The 18,309-nt window shown below is 34.9% G+C and overlaps 2 protein-coding genes and 2 long non-coding RNA genes across 5 annotated transcripts; 2 read left to right on the top strand and 2 right to left on the bottom strand.

The window, feature by feature from the left end:
• The first annotated feature begins 30 nt into the window (after positions 1-30).
• Positions 31-947, top strand: LOC110229703. Its single transcript, XR_002333087.1, has 2 exons — positions 31-520; positions 657-947. It is a non-coding gene; the product is annotated as an uncharacterized LOC110229703 (long non-coding RNA).
• A 3,452-nt stretch (positions 948-4,399) lies between these two features.
• Positions 4,400-5,539, bottom strand: LOC110230017. The gene is made up of 2 exons (XR_002333273.1): positions 5,088-5,539; positions 4,400-4,821 (listed from the first exon to the last, which is right to left on the bottom strand). It is a non-coding gene; the product is annotated as an uncharacterized LOC110230017 (long non-coding RNA).
• A 143-nt stretch (positions 5,540-5,682) lies between these two features.
• LOC9319802 (protein CTR9 homolog) lies at positions 5,683-13,709 on the top strand. Its single transcript, XM_021031572.1, has 24 exons — positions 5,683-5,941; positions 6,068-6,134; positions 6,245-6,439; positions 6,521-6,621; positions 6,861-6,914; positions 7,027-7,143; positions 7,241-7,304; positions 7,411-7,625; positions 7,916-8,003; positions 8,290-8,390; positions 8,491-8,583; positions 8,924-8,992; positions 9,113-9,205; positions 9,279-9,539; positions 10,007-10,087; positions 10,175-10,333; positions 10,790-10,885; positions 11,314-11,415; positions 11,493-11,600; positions 11,696-11,920; positions 12,290-12,556; positions 12,648-12,719; positions 12,906-13,238; positions 13,325-13,709. Exons 1-24 carry the CDS (start codon positions 5,801-5,803, stop codon positions 13,478-13,480), a joined length of 3,258 nt encoding a protein of 1,085 aa, XP_020887231.1. The 5' UTR covers positions 5,683-5,800; the 3' UTR covers positions 13,481-13,709.
• A 962-nt stretch (positions 13,710-14,671) lies between these two features.
• LOC9321884 (growth-regulating factor 6) lies at positions 14,672-15,908 on the bottom strand. 2 transcript variants are annotated; one of them, XM_021031575.1, is made up of 3 exons: positions 15,518-15,908; positions 15,188-15,428; positions 14,672-15,093 (listed from the first exon to the last, which is right to left on the bottom strand). In XM_021031575.1, the coding sequence occupies exons 1-3, from the start codon at positions 15,846-15,848 to the stop codon at positions 14,769-14,771; spliced, it is 897 nt and encodes a 298-aa protein (XP_020887234.1). In that variant the 5' UTR covers positions 15,849-15,908; the 3' UTR covers positions 14,672-14,768. The 2 variants fall into 2 exon arrangements, with proteins under 2 accessions (XP_020887234.1, XP_020887233.1); XM_021031574.1 differs by having other exon boundaries at positions 14,672-15,105; positions 15,518-15,905.
• Between the last annotated feature and the right edge of the window lie 2,401 nt (positions 15,909-18,309).

The raw sequence follows: 18,309 nt of genomic DNA, 5'->3' as shown, positions 1-18,309 counted from the left end.
AATATGGGTGATTTACATGTTTAGGCACTTTTCATGAAAGTTCTTACACTTTAGACACTTCTGAGAGAGAGGACACTTTTCCAACTCTTTGAGTGAAAGTATGACCAATTTGCCCCTGAATAATAAGGAAGGAAGAAAACCAACGTTTGAGTTTAGTTTGTTGTCAGTTACAAAAGAACAAACACGTGGCATATGATGAGTAGTTAAGATCTGATAAGATGAAATACACATTTTTTTTTTCCATTTTTTTTTCCTTCTTCGCAGGCCTCTTCTTTTTCTCTCTCTAATTATCTTTCTCTCTTCATCTTTACTTTCTTTCTCTCTTTCCTTGCAAAATCAAACATGAAAGAGTTTGGATTTTGTGAGTGTTGAGTGTGTGTGGTAATATAGTGTGTGTGAAGATCTTGTTGAGTATGTGTGGTGAGGGCAACAATGGAGTTTGTGTACACAACATCAACCAATTAAGAAAAAGGATCAAAGCATTGTCCAAGAGATGTAATTACGAAAATTCAAAATCAAAGTAACAGTTCATATTAGCGAACAGAATTTTAAGTTTTGTTGAATTTTGTAAATATCTTATTCATATTAGCGAAATTGTGTTTGTGAAGACAATTGCAAATCTGAACTCCCTCTTCCCTTACTCTCCTTTGTTTCAGATCTGTTGCAAGAAGACGACGAGAGAGGCGGTGATGACGTTGCACGTTTCTCTCGAAGCAGCTCCATTAATCGAAAACCAGTTGTGATTGATTCCATTTTCGTCATGAATGAAGCTTTATTGTTTATTTTTTGGTCACTGTTACAGTTTTGATGTGAATTGCTCAAATTTGTTTCTTTAGTTATTTTTTGTTAACTTTGTTTTTTCTTTGTTCATTAGCTAGAATAACATGGAAGTAATCAATTCTTTCGATTAATTCTAGCTTTTTGAACACGAGATTCTAATAAGCAAATCTTCTTTCTCTTTCTCAAGCATAAATCTGAAATCACCAATCTAGAATGAATGCGAATTGATTACATCCACGAAACTAAATCAATCGGATACTAATTTGGTCATTCAAATGTAGTTGGACAACATGGTATAAGTAGACGTGGAAGAAATCAAACTTTTGATTTAAGATATACTATTTAAGCTTGAATGCTAGAGCTTTAGATGATTCTATGACCAAATTATGTTATTGATTTAGCTCTGTTGTTAATGCTACTCAACGTTGACGGTTTGGTATTAAGCTTGTGAAATAGTAATTTGATTTATCCATTTGTGTAGAGATTATTGGTCATCATAAAATTTCATATCTTACATAGTTGCATCTAAAGATTAATTATGCAGCTAATACCTAGACAAAGAGCTCTCACCAAAGTTGACCATAAAGTTGGAGTTGTATGGATAATTATTATTTTTTTTTTATAAATCTTATCGGCTGATCCGGTTAGCTCCGGTAGAAACACATCCCGAAAGGCCACCACACTTACAATTGTCTATTTACTTAATCATAGCCAAAATTGTTTATGGATTTCGTTAGACAGAGTCGACCATTTATTGTTGCCCACGAAGTTCTGTCCACCCGATTATTATAAAACATTTAGTCATTTTAAAACATTTAGAAATTCTTAAAAAACTATACTAAACAGTAAATGTAAAATCAAAATCTTTAACAATACATTAGATATTCTAAACCCTACCCCCTACCTATTAAACCCAAACCGATAATTTTTTTTTTAAATATATGACACTAAACCCTACCCCCTACCTAGTAAACCCAAACTGATATCTAACTTCGACAATAATATAAACTTAAAACGAAATGAAAATTTGGTTTAAAGGTTTAACACTAAAACCCCTTACCTACTAAACCCAAACCGATATTTCACTTTTAAAAAAATATATAACACTAAACCTTACCACCTACCTACTATACACAAACCGATATTTAACTTTTTTTTAATATACAACACTAAACCCTATTCCCTACCTACTATACCCAAACCGATATCTAACTTTGTTAACAATATAAACTCAAACCGATATTTAACTCCTTTTAAATATATAACACTAAACCCTACTCCCTACCTACTAAACCCAAACCGATATTTAACTTCTTTTAAATATATAACACTAAACCCTATCCCTACCTAGTAAACCAAACGGATATCTAACTTCGTTAACAATATAAACCCAAACCGATATTTAACTCCTTTTAAATATATAACACTAAACTCTAGATGTTTAGGGTGTCCATTTGTCTTTTGACCATTGGTTCACTTGTACATGGATACTACTTAACTAATAAAACTGTACTTTGTTTTAATTCTTTTTTCAATGTAGATAACTATACACTAGATAATACTTAGTAAACCCAAGCAATAACCATAACTACTACTTAACTAATAAAACTGTACTTTGTTTTAATTCTTTTTTCAATGTAGATAACTATACCCTAGATAATACTTAGTAAACCCAAGCATCAGAGGAAACAATTAATCATACACTCTTTCAGTGCCACCCTGCACGGCAGATTTGGGCGCTTTCACAAATTCCTAAGGCTATGGGAATTTTTCCCACGGAATCTAATTTTGCGAATTTAGATCACTTATTTTGGAGAATACCTTCAGAATTTGATTCATCAGCTTTTCCATGGATTATTTGGTATATTTGGAAAGCAAGAAACGAAAAGATCTTTGAAAATATAGATAAAGACCCTATAGAGGTATTACGATTAGCGGAAAAAGAGGCACAATTGTGGCAAACAGCTCAAATTGAGTTCCATAATGAAAGTCATGGTTTTGTGGACTTGGTAAATCAAACTCGAGTGAGGGATACTTCACTTGAGTCGAATTATTCTGGATACCGTTGTTTTGTGGATGGATCATGGAAAGGAAGTGATAAGTTCTCCGGTACAGGATGGTTCTGTACATCGTCAAATGGAGAGCCGCCAACCATGGGAGCTGCGAACCTCCGTAGAAGTCTATCTCCACTACATGCCGAAGTCGAGGCCCTTCTCTGGGCGATGAAGTGTATGATTGGTGCAGATAATCAAGAGGTAGCATTCTTTACAGACTGTTCAGACCTGGTGAAGATGGTGTCTTCTCCAACCGAATGGCCAGCGTTTTCAGTGTATTTGGAGGAATTTCAGAGCGACAAGGAGGAGTTTTCATCTTTTTCTTTATCTTTAATTTCTCGTAGGGCTAATGTCAAAGCGGATAAACTGGCACGAAAAGTTCGTACAGAACCGCTTCATATCACATATGTAAACAACATTCCTCAGGAATGGCTCTTTTGAGCTCAAATTAATTTCGGATGACAAAAAAAAAAAACCCAAGCAATAACCATAACTACTACTTAACTAATAAAACTGTACTTTGTTTTAATTTTTTTTTCAATGTAGATAACTATACCCTAGATAATACTTAGTAAACCCAAGCAATAACTATAACTACTACTTAACTAATAAAACTGTACTTTGATTTAATTATTTTTTCAATGTAGATAACTATACCCTAGATAATACTTAGTAAACCCAATCAATAACCATAACTACTACTTAACTAATAAAACTGTACTTTGTTTTAATTCTTTTTTCAATGTAGATAACTATACCCTAGATAATACTTAGTAAACCCAAGCAATAACCATAACTACTAGTTAACTAATAAAACTGTACTTTGTTTTAATTCTCAAAACCATATATATATATATCATAACTATTAAAAAAGTGATAATTTTACCAAACGATAAAACACATTCTCATAAAATTAAAGACATAACTGTCCACTGATGAGTGCCCAAGCAGTCATGTCCACTGATGAGTGCCCAAGCAGTCATGTCCACATGGTCATCTAGTAGCTCACATAGTCCTTTTATATCAATACACAAATTTATATATGAACGATAATCGTCAATTAAAAGAACACCGTCCATTTTTCTTTAACCAATATTCACTTGTGTATGGACACTGCCATCATTATAAAATGGATCCATATCCTATTCGTAAAATATGTTTATCCAGCTATAAAACACATTAACAATAAACAAAGACAGCGTTGCCCATTGATGTTTGTCTAAGCGATATTTGACTTCTTTAAAATATAGAAAACTAGACCATATTCATACCTACTAAATCCAAACCGATATTTAACTTCTTTAAAATATAGAAAACTAAACCCTACCAATTGATGTAGATGTTCCAATTGAGATGGACGACTTTGCTTTGTACATGTGTTCAACCAAACTTTAGATTTGAAACCGTAAACAAAAATTCAAAACTATAAAATATATTATAACCATAAAAAAAATGATAATTTTACATATTGATAATTTTACCAAGAGATAAAACACATTCACAGCAAATCAAATACACAATTATCCATTAATGAGTGTCCAACCAGTCAAGTCCACATGGTCATCTAGGTAACTAACATGGTCGTTTTATATCAATACACAAATTTATACATGGTCGTCTTCATTTGTGATGAACAAACCCAGATTTTAATAAATTATTCAACCTGGTTACAAAAATTCATAAAAAGACCAATGATCAAAAATTTCTGGTCACTGTTACAAAAAACAATTGTTGACATGAACTCCACATCAAGCTCTTCTCTTCTTGTTGGATCTGGAGGAATGCTTATCATCGCCTCTCTTTTTGATGGATTTATCAAAACCACTTGTTGGCTTCTCTTTCTTGTTATCAATTTTGGTGGAGTCAATACTGATAAGATCACTTAAAGAGATCTTAGACTTTTGCAAAGCCTCAGCTTCTTTGTCCCCAATAGCAACTTATTAAGACCACCAAAGAGGCTCGTAAAGATAAGAGTACCCACCAACACCTACAAACACAGTCTGTTACCTTTCATGAACCAAAGGAAACTTAAAGGACAACATTTACACACAGTCTTGAAGCAATGTGGCTATTAAAAAAGATCTAGATTGCAAACTGAATCACAATCTTAAGGAAACCTAGGACTCGCACTCCAATTAAGCTAATTTCTTCTCTGGTTTCAGCTTGAAATTAAAAAACAAAAATTAAATTTACCATACAGATTCAAAATTAAAAGAGATCGAAATCAAATCAAACCCAGAAAGGCAAACTCACAAAAACACCAGAAATTACATGAAAATTAAACGGGAGAAGATGAAAATTAAACCGGAGAAATCGAGAATGTTATGTGTTTTTTTTTTGTGTGGATGAATTCATCCCATACAAATACAATTTCACGAACGAAATTATAGGAACAGAAGATAGATTTAGAGAGAGAAGAGAGAAAACATTTTCTTTTTGAAAATTCATGTTAATTTTTTGTCCGTGATTTTTTTTTTTTTGTCTTATTGGATTTTTCTCTGAGATAATTTAAGAGACAAAAAGAGAAGTGATTGACTGAGTGAATCGTAACGAGAGTCGAGAGAGAGTTGTAGTTAGGGGCATAATAGAGAATTCAACAAGACGAAAGTGCCTTGCACTTTAAAAGTGTCTAAAGACACAAATAAGTTGAGGAAAGTGCCTAAATATGCAATAATTCCTTTAAATATCTGAAAAAAAACGTAAATCTGAAAATAACAAAAACCCAAAAAAAAACTCTATTGCCGTAACTTTATATAATTAACATATTTGACCCTAAAACTTCTTATCGGAGCATATCAAACTAAACCAGACCAAGCTCGCAATAAAAGGAAACAGATTTGTCGTCGGGTCGTTTTACTTAGCGGTATAGTTAGTTCATCGTTCGCTTCTCTCTTTGCACACACACTATCTTATTGGAGAAATTGCGAGTGCAATTACTTCTAGGGTTTGTGGTAATCGTCGCTGCAATGGCGAGTGTGTACATACCGGTACAGAATTCGGAAGAAGAAGTTAGGGTTGTTCTTGATCAGCTCCCTCGTGACGCTTCTGATATCCTTGATATCCTTAAAGCCGAACAAGCTCCTCTCGATCTCTGGCTCATCATCGCGGTTCGTTCTTTACACTCACTATTTAGGTCTTATTTTGGGTCTATCTGGAATTGGGTTATCGAGCTTTGTTAGAGTTTTATTTTGTGATTACTATTTCTTCTGATTTTGATTTCATCTCTAATGAAGAGGGAATACTTCAAGCAAGGAAAAATTGAACAGTTTCGACAAATATTGGAGGAAGGCTCAAGTTCTGGTACGCAAATATACGATGCTGATGCTTTTTTAGTGCTGCAATCATTCAGAATTATCGATAAGCAATTTTTGGGAACTGAAGAAAACTCATGCTTGTTTCTTTTTGGCAAGACATTGACGAGTACTATGCTGATGTTAAGTACGAGAGAATAGCAATCTTGAACGCTCTAGGTGCGTATTACAGCTACTTGGGTAAAACTGAGACAAAACACAGAGAAAAAGAGGAGCAATTCATCTTGGCAACACGATATTATAACAAAGCGTCGAGAATCGATATGCATGAGCCTTCCACTTGGGTTGGGAAAGGTACTCCCAGGTTCTTATTCGTTTTATACTCCTCTATGTTTACTAGATACAGAATCCTCAAATGTAATTTTCTGCTTACAGGTCAGCTCTTACTGGCTAAGGGTGAAATAGATAATGCACTTCAGGCATTTAAGATTGTGTTAGACACTGCCCCTGATAATGTTCCTGCTCTTCTGGGTCAGGTATAATGACTTGTGATTTCATTTTCTGTCACTTAGCTTAAACTTTGTAGGTGGTTGGATTATATATACAGAATCACAATTCTTAGCCTAAGGACAGTTATCAAATATTCTTATTTTCTTGAAGCATAATTACGGTTGCCAAGTTTCTTGGAGTGTAACTGTGCTTGAGAAAGCCTGACACTGTATTAGCCTATTATTTAGTTTTCTGAAATTAATAATTTGCTCTACCACGTATACAGGCTTCTGTAGAATTTAATCGTGGACGTTTTTCTGAGTCATTAAACCTATACAAGGTATGCTTCTTCATTTGGGCTGTAAATCTCATTTCTTTGTTTAGGTGATATAGTCTAGTCCATTTATGAAACAAATTATCATATTGATTTTCTATGTGTTGACTGTCTTAAGAGGGCCTTGCAAGTATTTCCTGGGTGTCCTGCAGCTGTGAGACTGGGAATTGGTCTTTGTCGTTATAAGTTGGGGCAACTAGATAAAGCTCGGCAAGCGTTTGATCGTGTTTTGCAGGCAAGTGGGACTGGGATGTTTATCTCATATTTCTTATGACACAGCCGACTGAATGCTTCAAACAAATACTGCTATTTACCGTATTCTATATCTGCAGCTAGATCCTGATAATGTTGAGGCTCTTGTGGCACTTGGGATCATGGATTTGCAAGCAAATGATTGTAAGTATACCTCAGTTCTAAATCTTCTGATAATGCCTGTATGCTGAAGAGATTCTATTAACTAAACTTATTTTTGGCCTTTGCTGATGATACCACATATGTATAGCTATAGGAATGAGGAAAGGAATGGACAGAATGCAGCAAGCATTTGAGATTTATCCATATTGCGCATCAGCCCTAAATTATTTGGCCAATCACTTTTTTTTCACTGGCCAGCACTTTCTTGTTGAGCAGCTGACTGAAACGGCATTAGCCGTCACAACTCATGGGCCAACAAAGTCACATTCTTTTTACAATTTAGCACGGTCATATCATAGCAAGGTTTGACATTTTTATCCCCTCTCGTATATTAATTCTTACCTAGTCTTGAGAAAAGTATGGTGAGGACCTTTGTGGTATACCCTAGTATATGTTAGGGTGAAAAAACTATAAGCTTGCCAGTGTTAAGGCAGTGGAGGAAAAAATTCAGTAAAGCCTGATTAAATATTTTATTTGAGTAGAATATATCTGATGCGTTTCTTTCTTCTATGGGATGTTATAGAAGAATGCATCTTTTCTTGTTTCCTTTTTGTAATCTTCCTTTTTGATGTCTGATGATGGTCTTGTTCTAGGGGGACTATGAAAAGGCTGGGATGTACTATATGGCAGCCATCAAAGAAACTAATAATAAGCCACAAGAATTTGTATTTCCTTACTTTGGTAACTTTTCTCCAATTTCCTACTGAATTCCCCTTAATTCTTTGTATGTTACCATCTGACTCATTCGCAATGAAGATACTGCACCTTCGTCATTTCTTTCCGTTTTAATAGTAGAATATTCGATATCAGACCATCAATATTTAATTCCAGTCTGTAAAACGTATGATTATGAACAAATTTGTGTATATCAACATCTCGTGCCTCAGTTTTCAGTATAGCTCAGTTTGGATTGATGTGCAGAGCTATCCTGTATGGTCATTTAGTTTGATTTTTTGTTGTGTTGCAGGTTTGGGTCAAGTACAACTAAAGTTGGGGGAGCTGAAAGGATCTGTATTTAACTTTGAGAAAGTATTAGAAGTCTATCCCGACAACTGTGAGACTCTGAAGGTTAAATGACTACGAGATTTTTCTTTATTGATCTTACATTCTGTATTTTATCCTTTACTTTTAAAAATGTTTCATGTGCATGTTTCTGTTCCTTCTTTAGGCTCTCGGGCACTTATACACCCAGCTTGGACAAAATGATAAGGCCCTTGAGTACATGCGAAAGGCCACAAAACTTGATCCACGTGATGCCCAGGTTAGTTTGGTTTACATAATTCTTAAGCCTGATCTTTCAAAAGGTGTTGATACTTGCATGACTTCTTTGGTTGTAATCGTTATCTTCTTTACCTTACTGTGGATCACCTTCGAGTGACACATCCACTTTTGTTACCTAAATCGTAACACGAGCACACTTAGCCTAAGTAAGGAAGAAAAAACATAGTAAGAAAACATAGGTCTGCCATATATCTTGAGAATACTTTTTGGGTTTGTTTCCCCCACAGCTCATAGGTATGGTTAAAGATCTAATAAGGATAATATCAACTTTTTACTATTGCTATTACTTTTTCCTTGATATATAGTTTTGGGTTTTGTAGGCATTTGTTGGCCTTGGTGAGCTGCTGATATCATCTGACACAGGGGCTGCACTTGACGCCTTCAAAATGGTAATTCTTGTTTAAAGTGGGATCTTGATAATTATATCTCCTGTTCAAGTTCATGATACCATATTGTACATTATCAAAGAAAGACAATTGTTTCTGAGAACCATAAACGAAAACTCCCAGGCACGGACACTCATGAAAAAGGGAGGGCAAGAGGTGCCGATAGAAGTCCTGAATGACATTGGTGCTTTACATTTTGAGAGAGAAGAATTTGAGGTTTGTAATGAGGTTGTTTCTGCATGTTTGCTTTGAATTTTGGCTATTGGTTCAACACTCTTTTTCCTTGCAGTCTGCGCTTGACAATTTTAAGGAGGCTCTGGGTGATGGAATATGGATTAGCTTCCTTGATGAAAAAGAAAATTTGGAACAAACAGGTGTATCTGTTCTAGGGTACAAGGATACGGGCATTTTCCATAGGCTGATTGAAAGTGGTCACTCTGTCGATGTACCTTGGAATAAAGTCACAACTTTGTTTAACCTGGCTAGATTACTTGAGCAGTTACACAAAACAGAAGCAGCGACTTTTCTGTATCAATTGATACTTTTCAAGGTCTATATTTCCTACTACTTTATTTTGATGTTTTTTTACTGTTTCACTTTATGATGAGTTTTCTAGTGGTAGACAACTAGATGATTTCGAGTGGTTACTTGGTTTTCACAAAAAAAAAAAAAACTGTGTTAAAAACCTTCTTTTGCAGATTTTTTTTTTCTTTTTCTTTTCATGTACTAAAAAGTAAAAAAAAATGGGAACATTGATTCGGCAGCATGACTTGCTTGGTTATAATTTACTGTTTTTTGCTCTCTTGGGAAGTTCAAAGCATTGTTTGGTACATGTGTTATATAATTTTCAGCTTTATGTTTCTTCTGTTTTTATAGTTTTTGTATACACTTACCATGTCTTACATTATCTGTTTGAAGGCTCACCCTGATATATGCTTGAAATTTTGTTTCTCTTTCAAAAATCTGATGCTGACTCTTGATTTCCGTCGACTTAATCTGACTGCCTATTTGGTGCAGTATCCTGGCTACATAGATGCTTATTTGAGGCTTGCTGCGAGTGCAAAAGCTCAGAACAATCTTCCTCTGGCCATTGAACTGGTCTACCACCATTTTTAACATTAATTTTATCTTATCTGTATCAGTTGGTTTGCTCTCTCTGACCGTGTTTTCCTACTTTTCCTATAGGTGAATGAAGCTCTGAAAGTGGACGATAAAAATCCAAATGCGTTGTCTCTGCTTGGTGAATTGGAGCTTAAGAATGATGACTGGGTTAAGGCAAAGGAAACCTTTCGAGCTGCTAATGATGCGACTGATGGGAAGGACTCATATGCTATTCTCTCTCTGGTATAGATTTTTATATCCATTTCTCTTTTGCGTTTCAGAATAAATAAGAATCATCATATTAAGTTCCTTTTGGGTTGTTCAAAGCACATTGCGTGATCATATTAATGAATCAATGTTATATGAGCACCCCACATCGAAAAATGGTTGTCCCCTGCCTTTTATATGGGTCCAATTTAATCAGCTATTGCTGCGATCTGGGCTCTCTTGTACAACACTTCAGTCAATATAACGATAGGGTTCTTTTTAATACATGTATGGAAGACCAGCCCTTCATTCTGTATGGTTCCTCTACCAGCAGCCTGGGGATGGCTGGTTGTCTAGCAGATATCTAACTACCTTTGAGTGAATTCTTCTTGATAATTTAGTGTGATGTAGCCTTAGATGATTGGAACTATTATTCTACAAGCTTTTTTTTTTTTTTTTGTGTGTGTGATGTTTCTTCCTGGAATGGTTTAGGGGAACTGGAACTATTTCGCGGCAATGCGCAATGAGAAAAGAAATCCAAAATTAGAAGCTACACATCTGGAGAAGGCCAAGGAACTCTATACTAAAGTATGATGTTTATTATTTCCTTTCTCTCTTCTCATTATTAGTATTTTGGGAATATTTCCTACTAAATGTGCTTATGGGGGGTTTTTGGGTGGAGGATGGTGGACATTTCAAATTCTTCTTTGCTCATGTACTTCTTTGTTACTATCTGAACTTTGTTAAGTATGGGTTTTGGAAATGGAATTATGTGTGTGTATTTAGTTAATTATTGAGGACAGGGAGTTTTAGGATAGCACAGTGCATTAATAATAGAGTGAGATGTAACAAGTAGGTTGCTATTAATTCAGTTATCTTCTTGATAAGATGCCTGGGGAAACCGGAACCCTTTGTTGGAATTTTCTATGCTAGTAGCATTGCATGCTTAAATAGGCGATGTTCTCTTTCCATCAACGCTGATCTTCTTACTCATTGTTGATCGTTGGGATTAACAGGTCCTGACTCAACATAATTCCAACATGTATGCTGCCAACGGTTCTGGCATTGTATTGGCAGAGAAAGGCCAATTTGATATTGCCAAAGATGTTTTTACTCAGGTCAGCTTTATTATTTACTGTTCATGGTTTTGGCTAGCTACATTCTTCAATTCATTGGAACGTTGTGAATGTTTTAGGTTCAAGAAGCTGCAAGTGGAAGTGTATTTCTTCAGATGCCTGATGTATGGGTGAATCTGGCTCATGTTTACTTTGCTCAAGGGAATTTTGCCTTAGCCGTGAAAATGGTTTGTCATTTTATATAGTTTTTTTTTTAAGTTTTCTTTTGGTTGATTTCTGCTTTTTGCTTATGTATTCTGTTCATTAATTATGTTGTTGGCAGTATCAAAACTGCTTGCGGAAGTTCTTTAACAACACAGACTCTCAAATTCTTCTTTACTTAGCCCGTACCCATTACGAGGCTGAGCAGTGGCAAGAGTGCAAAAAGACACTATTAAGGGCCATTCACTTGACTCCTTCAAATTACACATTCAGATTTGATTTGGGTGCTGTAATGCAGAAATCATCGTCTTCCACACTGCAAAAGAAAAAAAGAACAGCTGATGAGGTTAATTAAAGATCCTCCTTTTCTAAGAGACTAATATTTTACCTTGCTTACTTCTGACTCTAGCCTTGTGTATCTCTTACTTAGAATTTAGAAGATAGGCAGATATTAGCATGCATCGATTGGGAGTTTTTTGGATTATGAGATTGCTTCTACAGCTTGTGTATCTAGAACTTTTCACCATGATCCTAGCATAGTATGCTAGTCATCCTTGCTAAGAAATGGCTATCCTTTAAATCCTTAGTATGCACTACAACTGATCCTAGGATTTAATGTCTTGTTTTATGAGGAGATGTTTAGACAACATTAATTCGTCTAATGGGGACTAATTGATTTCCATCTGACAAGGAAATCTGCTTGATGACTCTGCAGGTGCGCTCAACAGTTGCAGAAGCTGAGAATGCTGTTCGTGTATTCACTCAATTGTCTGCTGCTTCAGACCTCCATGTTCATGGGTTTGATAGCAAGAAGATTCAAACCCATGTTCAGTATTGCTCGCACTTGCTGGAAGCAGCAAAAGTTCACCGTGAAGCAGCTGAGCGTGAGGAGCTGCAGAACCGACAGAGATTAGAAGTTGCTCGTCAGGCTGCTTTGGCAGAAGAAGCACGCCGTAAAGCTGAAGAACAGAGGAAATATCAGGTAACCATTTGCAGCAACAAAATTATTTTGGTGATGATGATTTTATATGGAACCTTTTCTAGACAATGATATGCATTTTTCTCTTGGACAGTTGGAGAAAAGAAAACAGGAGGAAGAGCTGAGACGCCTAAAGCAAGAAGAAGAAAAAATTCAACGTATAAAGGTAGGATGTCTTGCTTTTGATTGCAATGTCTATACAGATCAGATTTCTCAACGTTGTTGTGTAGCGTCAAGGAAAAAATTACTCTTTGGTAATAATCTTTAGGGTGTGTCCCTTTGTCAGTATCTGTCTTGAGAGATGTTTAGGATGACATGCTGATTTTGTTCTGTAATATTAATAATACCCTAGGAACAATGGAAGAGCTCCACACCTGGATCTCATAAGCGGAAAGATAGAGTGGAAGATGATGACGGGGAAGGTAAGCCCAGTGAGCGGAGAAGAAAGAAAGGCGGAAAGAGAAGAAAGAAGGACAAAAGCTCAAGGGCTCGACACTACGAGGACGATGAAGAAGAAGCTGCCACTATGGATGATCATAATGAAGTGGAAGATGAAGACGCCAACACTAATTATAACAGGGAAGATGAGATGACAAATCAAGAAGCTGAGGAACCTGTGGATGATGATGCTCATGATCTTCTTGCTGCTGCTGGGCTCGAAGATCCTGATGTTTATGATGATGAGGTAATACATAAACTGCAATCCAAATTATGGAACTACACAAACACAAAAGACAATGTTTTCACAGTAAGTCTATTTGGTGGGTACAGGTACCTGCTTCGGGGGTAAGACGAAGAAGGGCGCTATCATCATCAGATGAAGAAGGTGAATTGATGGAGGAGAGTCAGCCAAATCAAAGCCCCACCAGAGAGAAAGAAGAGAGCAATGGGGAAGGAGAAGATGCTAACGTGGAGGAAGAAGACTAGAAGAGGAAGAGGAAGAGGCCAATTGAGATCGTTCATACATAACAACAGATTTCTCTTGTGTGTTTGTAACTTTAGTGACAAAGATATTCCATTGATTCAATTTTTCTAGAAGTCAGAGTGTGAGGACAAAAATTCATTCACAGGCCAAGGATAATCAGTTTGAACTTTGGGTTATTTGGATTGAGCCTTGTTTTTATTTGCTATTGTTAATGGAAAAGTAATCTTTTTTCTTTTGGTTACAACAGCTTGACTCATAGTGAATGTAATAGAGAGAAGAAATATAAAAGCAAAATAGTTAACTAAAAACTAAATAAAGAAATAAAAAATACAGAAGAGTGTTGTCAGAAGGAAGTGGAAGAGTCAGAAACGTGGGTGTGTGTGGTCTTGAAGGATTTGGTACTGTTTCTGCAGTTTCTTCTGTTCCCTTTTACTTTAAATTTTTGTGTTTTTAGGTTTCATGTTTGCTCTCTCTCTGTAGGATCTCTTTCAACTTTTCAGAACATTTTGACTATAATTATTTTATAAACAAAATTACAACACACAAAGTATAATTTGCTTTGTGTCATGTGTGTGTGTGAGTGAGAGAGAGATTGCAAAATCTAAAGAAGTAATAATAATAATAATTCAGTTTGATGAGAATGAGAAGTCGTCTTTCTCTCTCACTGAGTCAGAGCAGAAAGCTTTTTGATTGGGTGTTTGGCTTTTTCAGACCTGACCAAACTCAGTCAGGGAACAGAACTCAACTCAACTCAATTGCAAAACCTGTCTTTTTTTCTCTTTTCTTATTTTCTTTATCATTTTTTCTATATTTTTCATTTATCTTTTTAACACACATTTAAGAAAAAGATATTTACTGTTTTAACCAAAACAAAGAAACCATTTACTATCCACAGTAAATAGGTTTAATGAACACGTTTCTGACGAAAATCTATCTATCTATCTATCAAGAATAATTTATGATAGAAACATTGGTTACATCTCACATCGGTATAGATAATTTTAGTTAGCAACAGAACTATTAACAACAAAAGTTTTTATCGCTATTCACATGTGTTCATAGCTTTCTTTAGACAAGCATTAGTTTTTTGGACAAGAGATGAACATAAATAATTTAAACATTAAAATCAATCTAATATAACTAGTTTACACAAGTTAAAATATTTTATGCTAATATAATGCATGGAAAACAAATTAAAAAAATCCTAATTAATTAAACAAAAAAAAAAGTGAGAGAATTTGCTTGCATTACCAACTTAACAAGAAACAGAAGGTTAAGAACAAAAGATGATCAAATAAAGAGTGAAGTAGAAACAGAAGACTTAGAAGAAGGCCATTCATCAAGAAACCTATAAAACCTCTTGCTACCTTGCTCTTGTTCATCATCATCTCTTTGTTTCAGCTTCTCCTCAAGCATCAATGGCCTCTCACAAGTCCCCAAGTCAGTTCCAAGGATGAAGCAATGTCGATCCGGCTGCTTCTCCTCGTTAGAAAATTTGTTGATGCCCCTACATGAGCCATCATCATTATCTTCCATTGCTGAGCCAGAGCAGCTTTTGATTGACCCGGAAGGTTCTATGGAGAAGAAATCATCCATGTATCCACTTCTTCTTCTTCTTCTACTTACACTTTAAAATGTTTCAAAGATAGAAAGAGTTAATCTTTGTGTTGTCATTAGAATAAAACAGAGGAGGAAGGTGTGTTTAAAACCTGGAAGAAGATAGAGAAGAGTCGAGAAAGAGATTTGGTGTGAATTGAGTAGGAGGAGGAAGAGGAAGAGGCTTTCTTGAGGAAGAACGGTTCTTGCCTCTATGCATATGCCTCTCACAGTACTTAGAGTCAGGATAAGCTTCTTTGGAGCATCTCCATTTCTTGCCATCAGTTCTTCTACATCTTCCTGGCTCTGCATCTATCTTTCTTCCCATTCCCATCTCATACACATTCCACCCAACTGCAAAAGTCAAATTCTTTTACATCATCACCAAACCCTAAAGATAACCATCATAGAGCTCAAAAGCAAAGAAGATAAAGTTTGCTTACAGTGTGGAGAAAGAGTGGGAGAGAAGAAGCTTGAAGAGGAAGAGGAAGAAGAAGAAGAGAAGAGAAAGGGTCTTTTGATGAGGAAGAGAAGATGAGGTGGAACTGGAACATTTGAGGCTAAGTACTTGAACACAAGAGCTTGGTTTTCAAGCTCTTCCCATTGTGATTCTGTGAATGGAATCCTAGTAGCCATGAAGAGAGGAAGAGAGAGAGAAGAGAGAGATGAAGAAGAAGAAGAAGAAGAAAGATTAAAGATTAAAGATTGGGATTGTATTGGAAAATTGAAAGTGTAAGAGAGTAGTAGGTATGTTTTTATTGATAAAGTGTCCATTGGTCACCTGCAGTCTGCAGAATCTCTGTGCTTCATGTCCTCTTCTTGTTTATTATTCCTTTTTAAAAAAAATTTCTTCTGAGCTTTAGTTTTGGTTTTATCTTAAGCACCATTTCAGGTTTTTCTTTCTTAAAAGCTAGATTTTGTGACAAGGGGCATAGATAACTTATGTTTAATTTATTATGTTATTATATTCAGAAGTTTGTAACTTTCGTTTTTGTTTAGAAAAACTTTTTATTGAAAAACGAGAAAAATTGGTAACCGAAAAGAGAATCTAACAAGTCATGAAAACTAAGCGGCAAATGGTGTGTACAAATTATTAAATTAATTACAAATCAGCTCTAGTATTGATATCTCTTTGTGTTATAACTTATATCTCAAACTTTATAATACATAGGTGAGAAAGAAAAAACAATTTAAAAAATTACTTATTTGTGAAAGTAGTCTTGAATTTAACCCTACAATGTTTAAGATGTTTTTTAGCATTTATTTTCGATCCTAAATATACTCCCTCTGTTTCACATAGAATGTCATTTTAGAGTTTTGCACACAGATTAAGAAAACATTAAATTTTTTGTTTTTTCTAAACAAAAACATCATTAACTATATACCTAAACATAATCTGTCCAATAGTAAAACAATCTGCAGAATACTAATAGTCATAAAACATAAAAAATCATTAAATTTTGCATTGAAAACCTAAAACGACACTCTTTGTGAAACAAAAATAAAACTTTAAAACGACACTCTTTATGAAACGGAGGTAGTAGTAAGTAAATAGCCAAGTGAAAGTATTTATGTCCCTCTTCTATTCTTTTTAATGTTTTAACTAAAAAAAAAACATGTAAGCATATTGCAACTATTACAAAGATTATTATAAAAGAGTAACCAAACAGTCCTAGGCCTCGACATTCGGTTGGTTCGGGTTATACGGGTCTGTTTAATCGAATTTTCGGTTTATTCGGGTTAATTGAAATGCCAACAAATTAAACTGAATAAAATTTTGGTTCGGATTGGTTCGGATGTCGGTTTATTTAGTTCGGTTTCATGGTTTAAAATCAATTCTCAATTGAACCAATTTTTTATTCATTTCGGTTAATTCGGTTCATTTTTCCGGTTTAGTTGTTGAATATAAACTTTTTTACATTATCAAAAATCTAAGCCCAATACAAATTTAATAAACATTCTCTTGATCTATTCATTATAGTATTAGAAAATAAAATTAAAGAAGCCAAATTGTAATAAGTTTATAAATGATTTATACCAAATCACTATTGTTGTGTGTCAATTAATGAAACCATATCGTGTAATGTAACTAGTCATCTTTTGTTAGAAAGACGACCCGTAGCTCCAACACATCGACAGTTATAAAATTAAGTGTACACGGTCCACTTGTGTTAAAAACACTATACATGAATAATAAATTGTTTTGAATAAAAAATATGTATGAGAAAAATTATAAGAAAAAAGAAGAGAGAGGGAAAATAATGAGTGAGTCTGCAAACTCTGAAAACTTCTGCACTCTCTGCGACTCTTCCCTTTCACAGCTCTCACTCACTCCCATACACACCCATCACTCATGCCACATCTCTTTCTCTCTCTCTTATTTTTGTTTTATTTTAAATTTTTCTAAATTACTTTCTACTATTTCTCAAAAGAAAAAAAATATGATTATTTTACTTATCAATATTTAACTTTGTTCATGCATATGTAAATAATTCATTTGGACTATGAAATGAAGTTAGACCCAGTGCATTAACATATGGTGGGGTTTGTGAAAACCCCTCAGAAACTTAAGTTGTATAAAGGTTTTCTTATTTATCAAAGTGTTAAGGCAAGGCCTTATATACATACGATTAAACCTTGTTACAACAATGTAATTACCAAACTTAATACTAGGAATATGCTAATTACATAATAAGACCCTATATTCCTCAATATCTTTTTTTTTTCATATTATATATTGATATTTCAACTGTGGAAGAACCTTTACAAAAGAACTCCATTACAGTTACATGAAAAGTACAGAGAATAAGTACCAAACATCAAAAAATGACGACAAAGATTGGACTAGGAAAAGGATCAGCAGTTAGAGAAAGGTTCTCTCAACCTCAAAGAACTGATAAAGCCAACTAGGAGGACCTGAAGCAACATAAGATTGAAATCTATCCTCCTTGACAACACTTTGAGCAATTAAAGAAGCTCTCCTGTTCGCAACAATCTTTTCCTCCATAACATTCCATTCCCCAATCTTTTCCAAAAAATGAGTTAACTCTGAAACTTGATAAGCAAAAGAGGGCCAAGCAGAGGGCCTGACAAATGCAGACAATAAGTCACCTGGTTCAAAAACAAAGAGAACTCTGGTCATCTTGTGACTGTGCATACTTTCAATCGCCCACCTGACACAATGCAACATCACATCTTTTTTTCACACAAGTTACTAAAGGCCTTTCTGCTATGT

Source organism: Arabidopsis lyrata, assembly GCF_000004255.2.
Source record: "Arabidopsis lyrata subsp. lyrata unplaced genomic scaffold ARALYscaffold_3, whole genome shotgun sequence".
In the NCBI taxonomy this organism is placed as follows: Eukaryota; Viridiplantae; Streptophyta; class Magnoliopsida; order Brassicales; family Brassicaceae; genus Arabidopsis; species Arabidopsis lyrata.
Note: the sequence above shows the minus strand (reverse complement) of the source record. Positions and strands in the feature narration are given on the sequence as shown.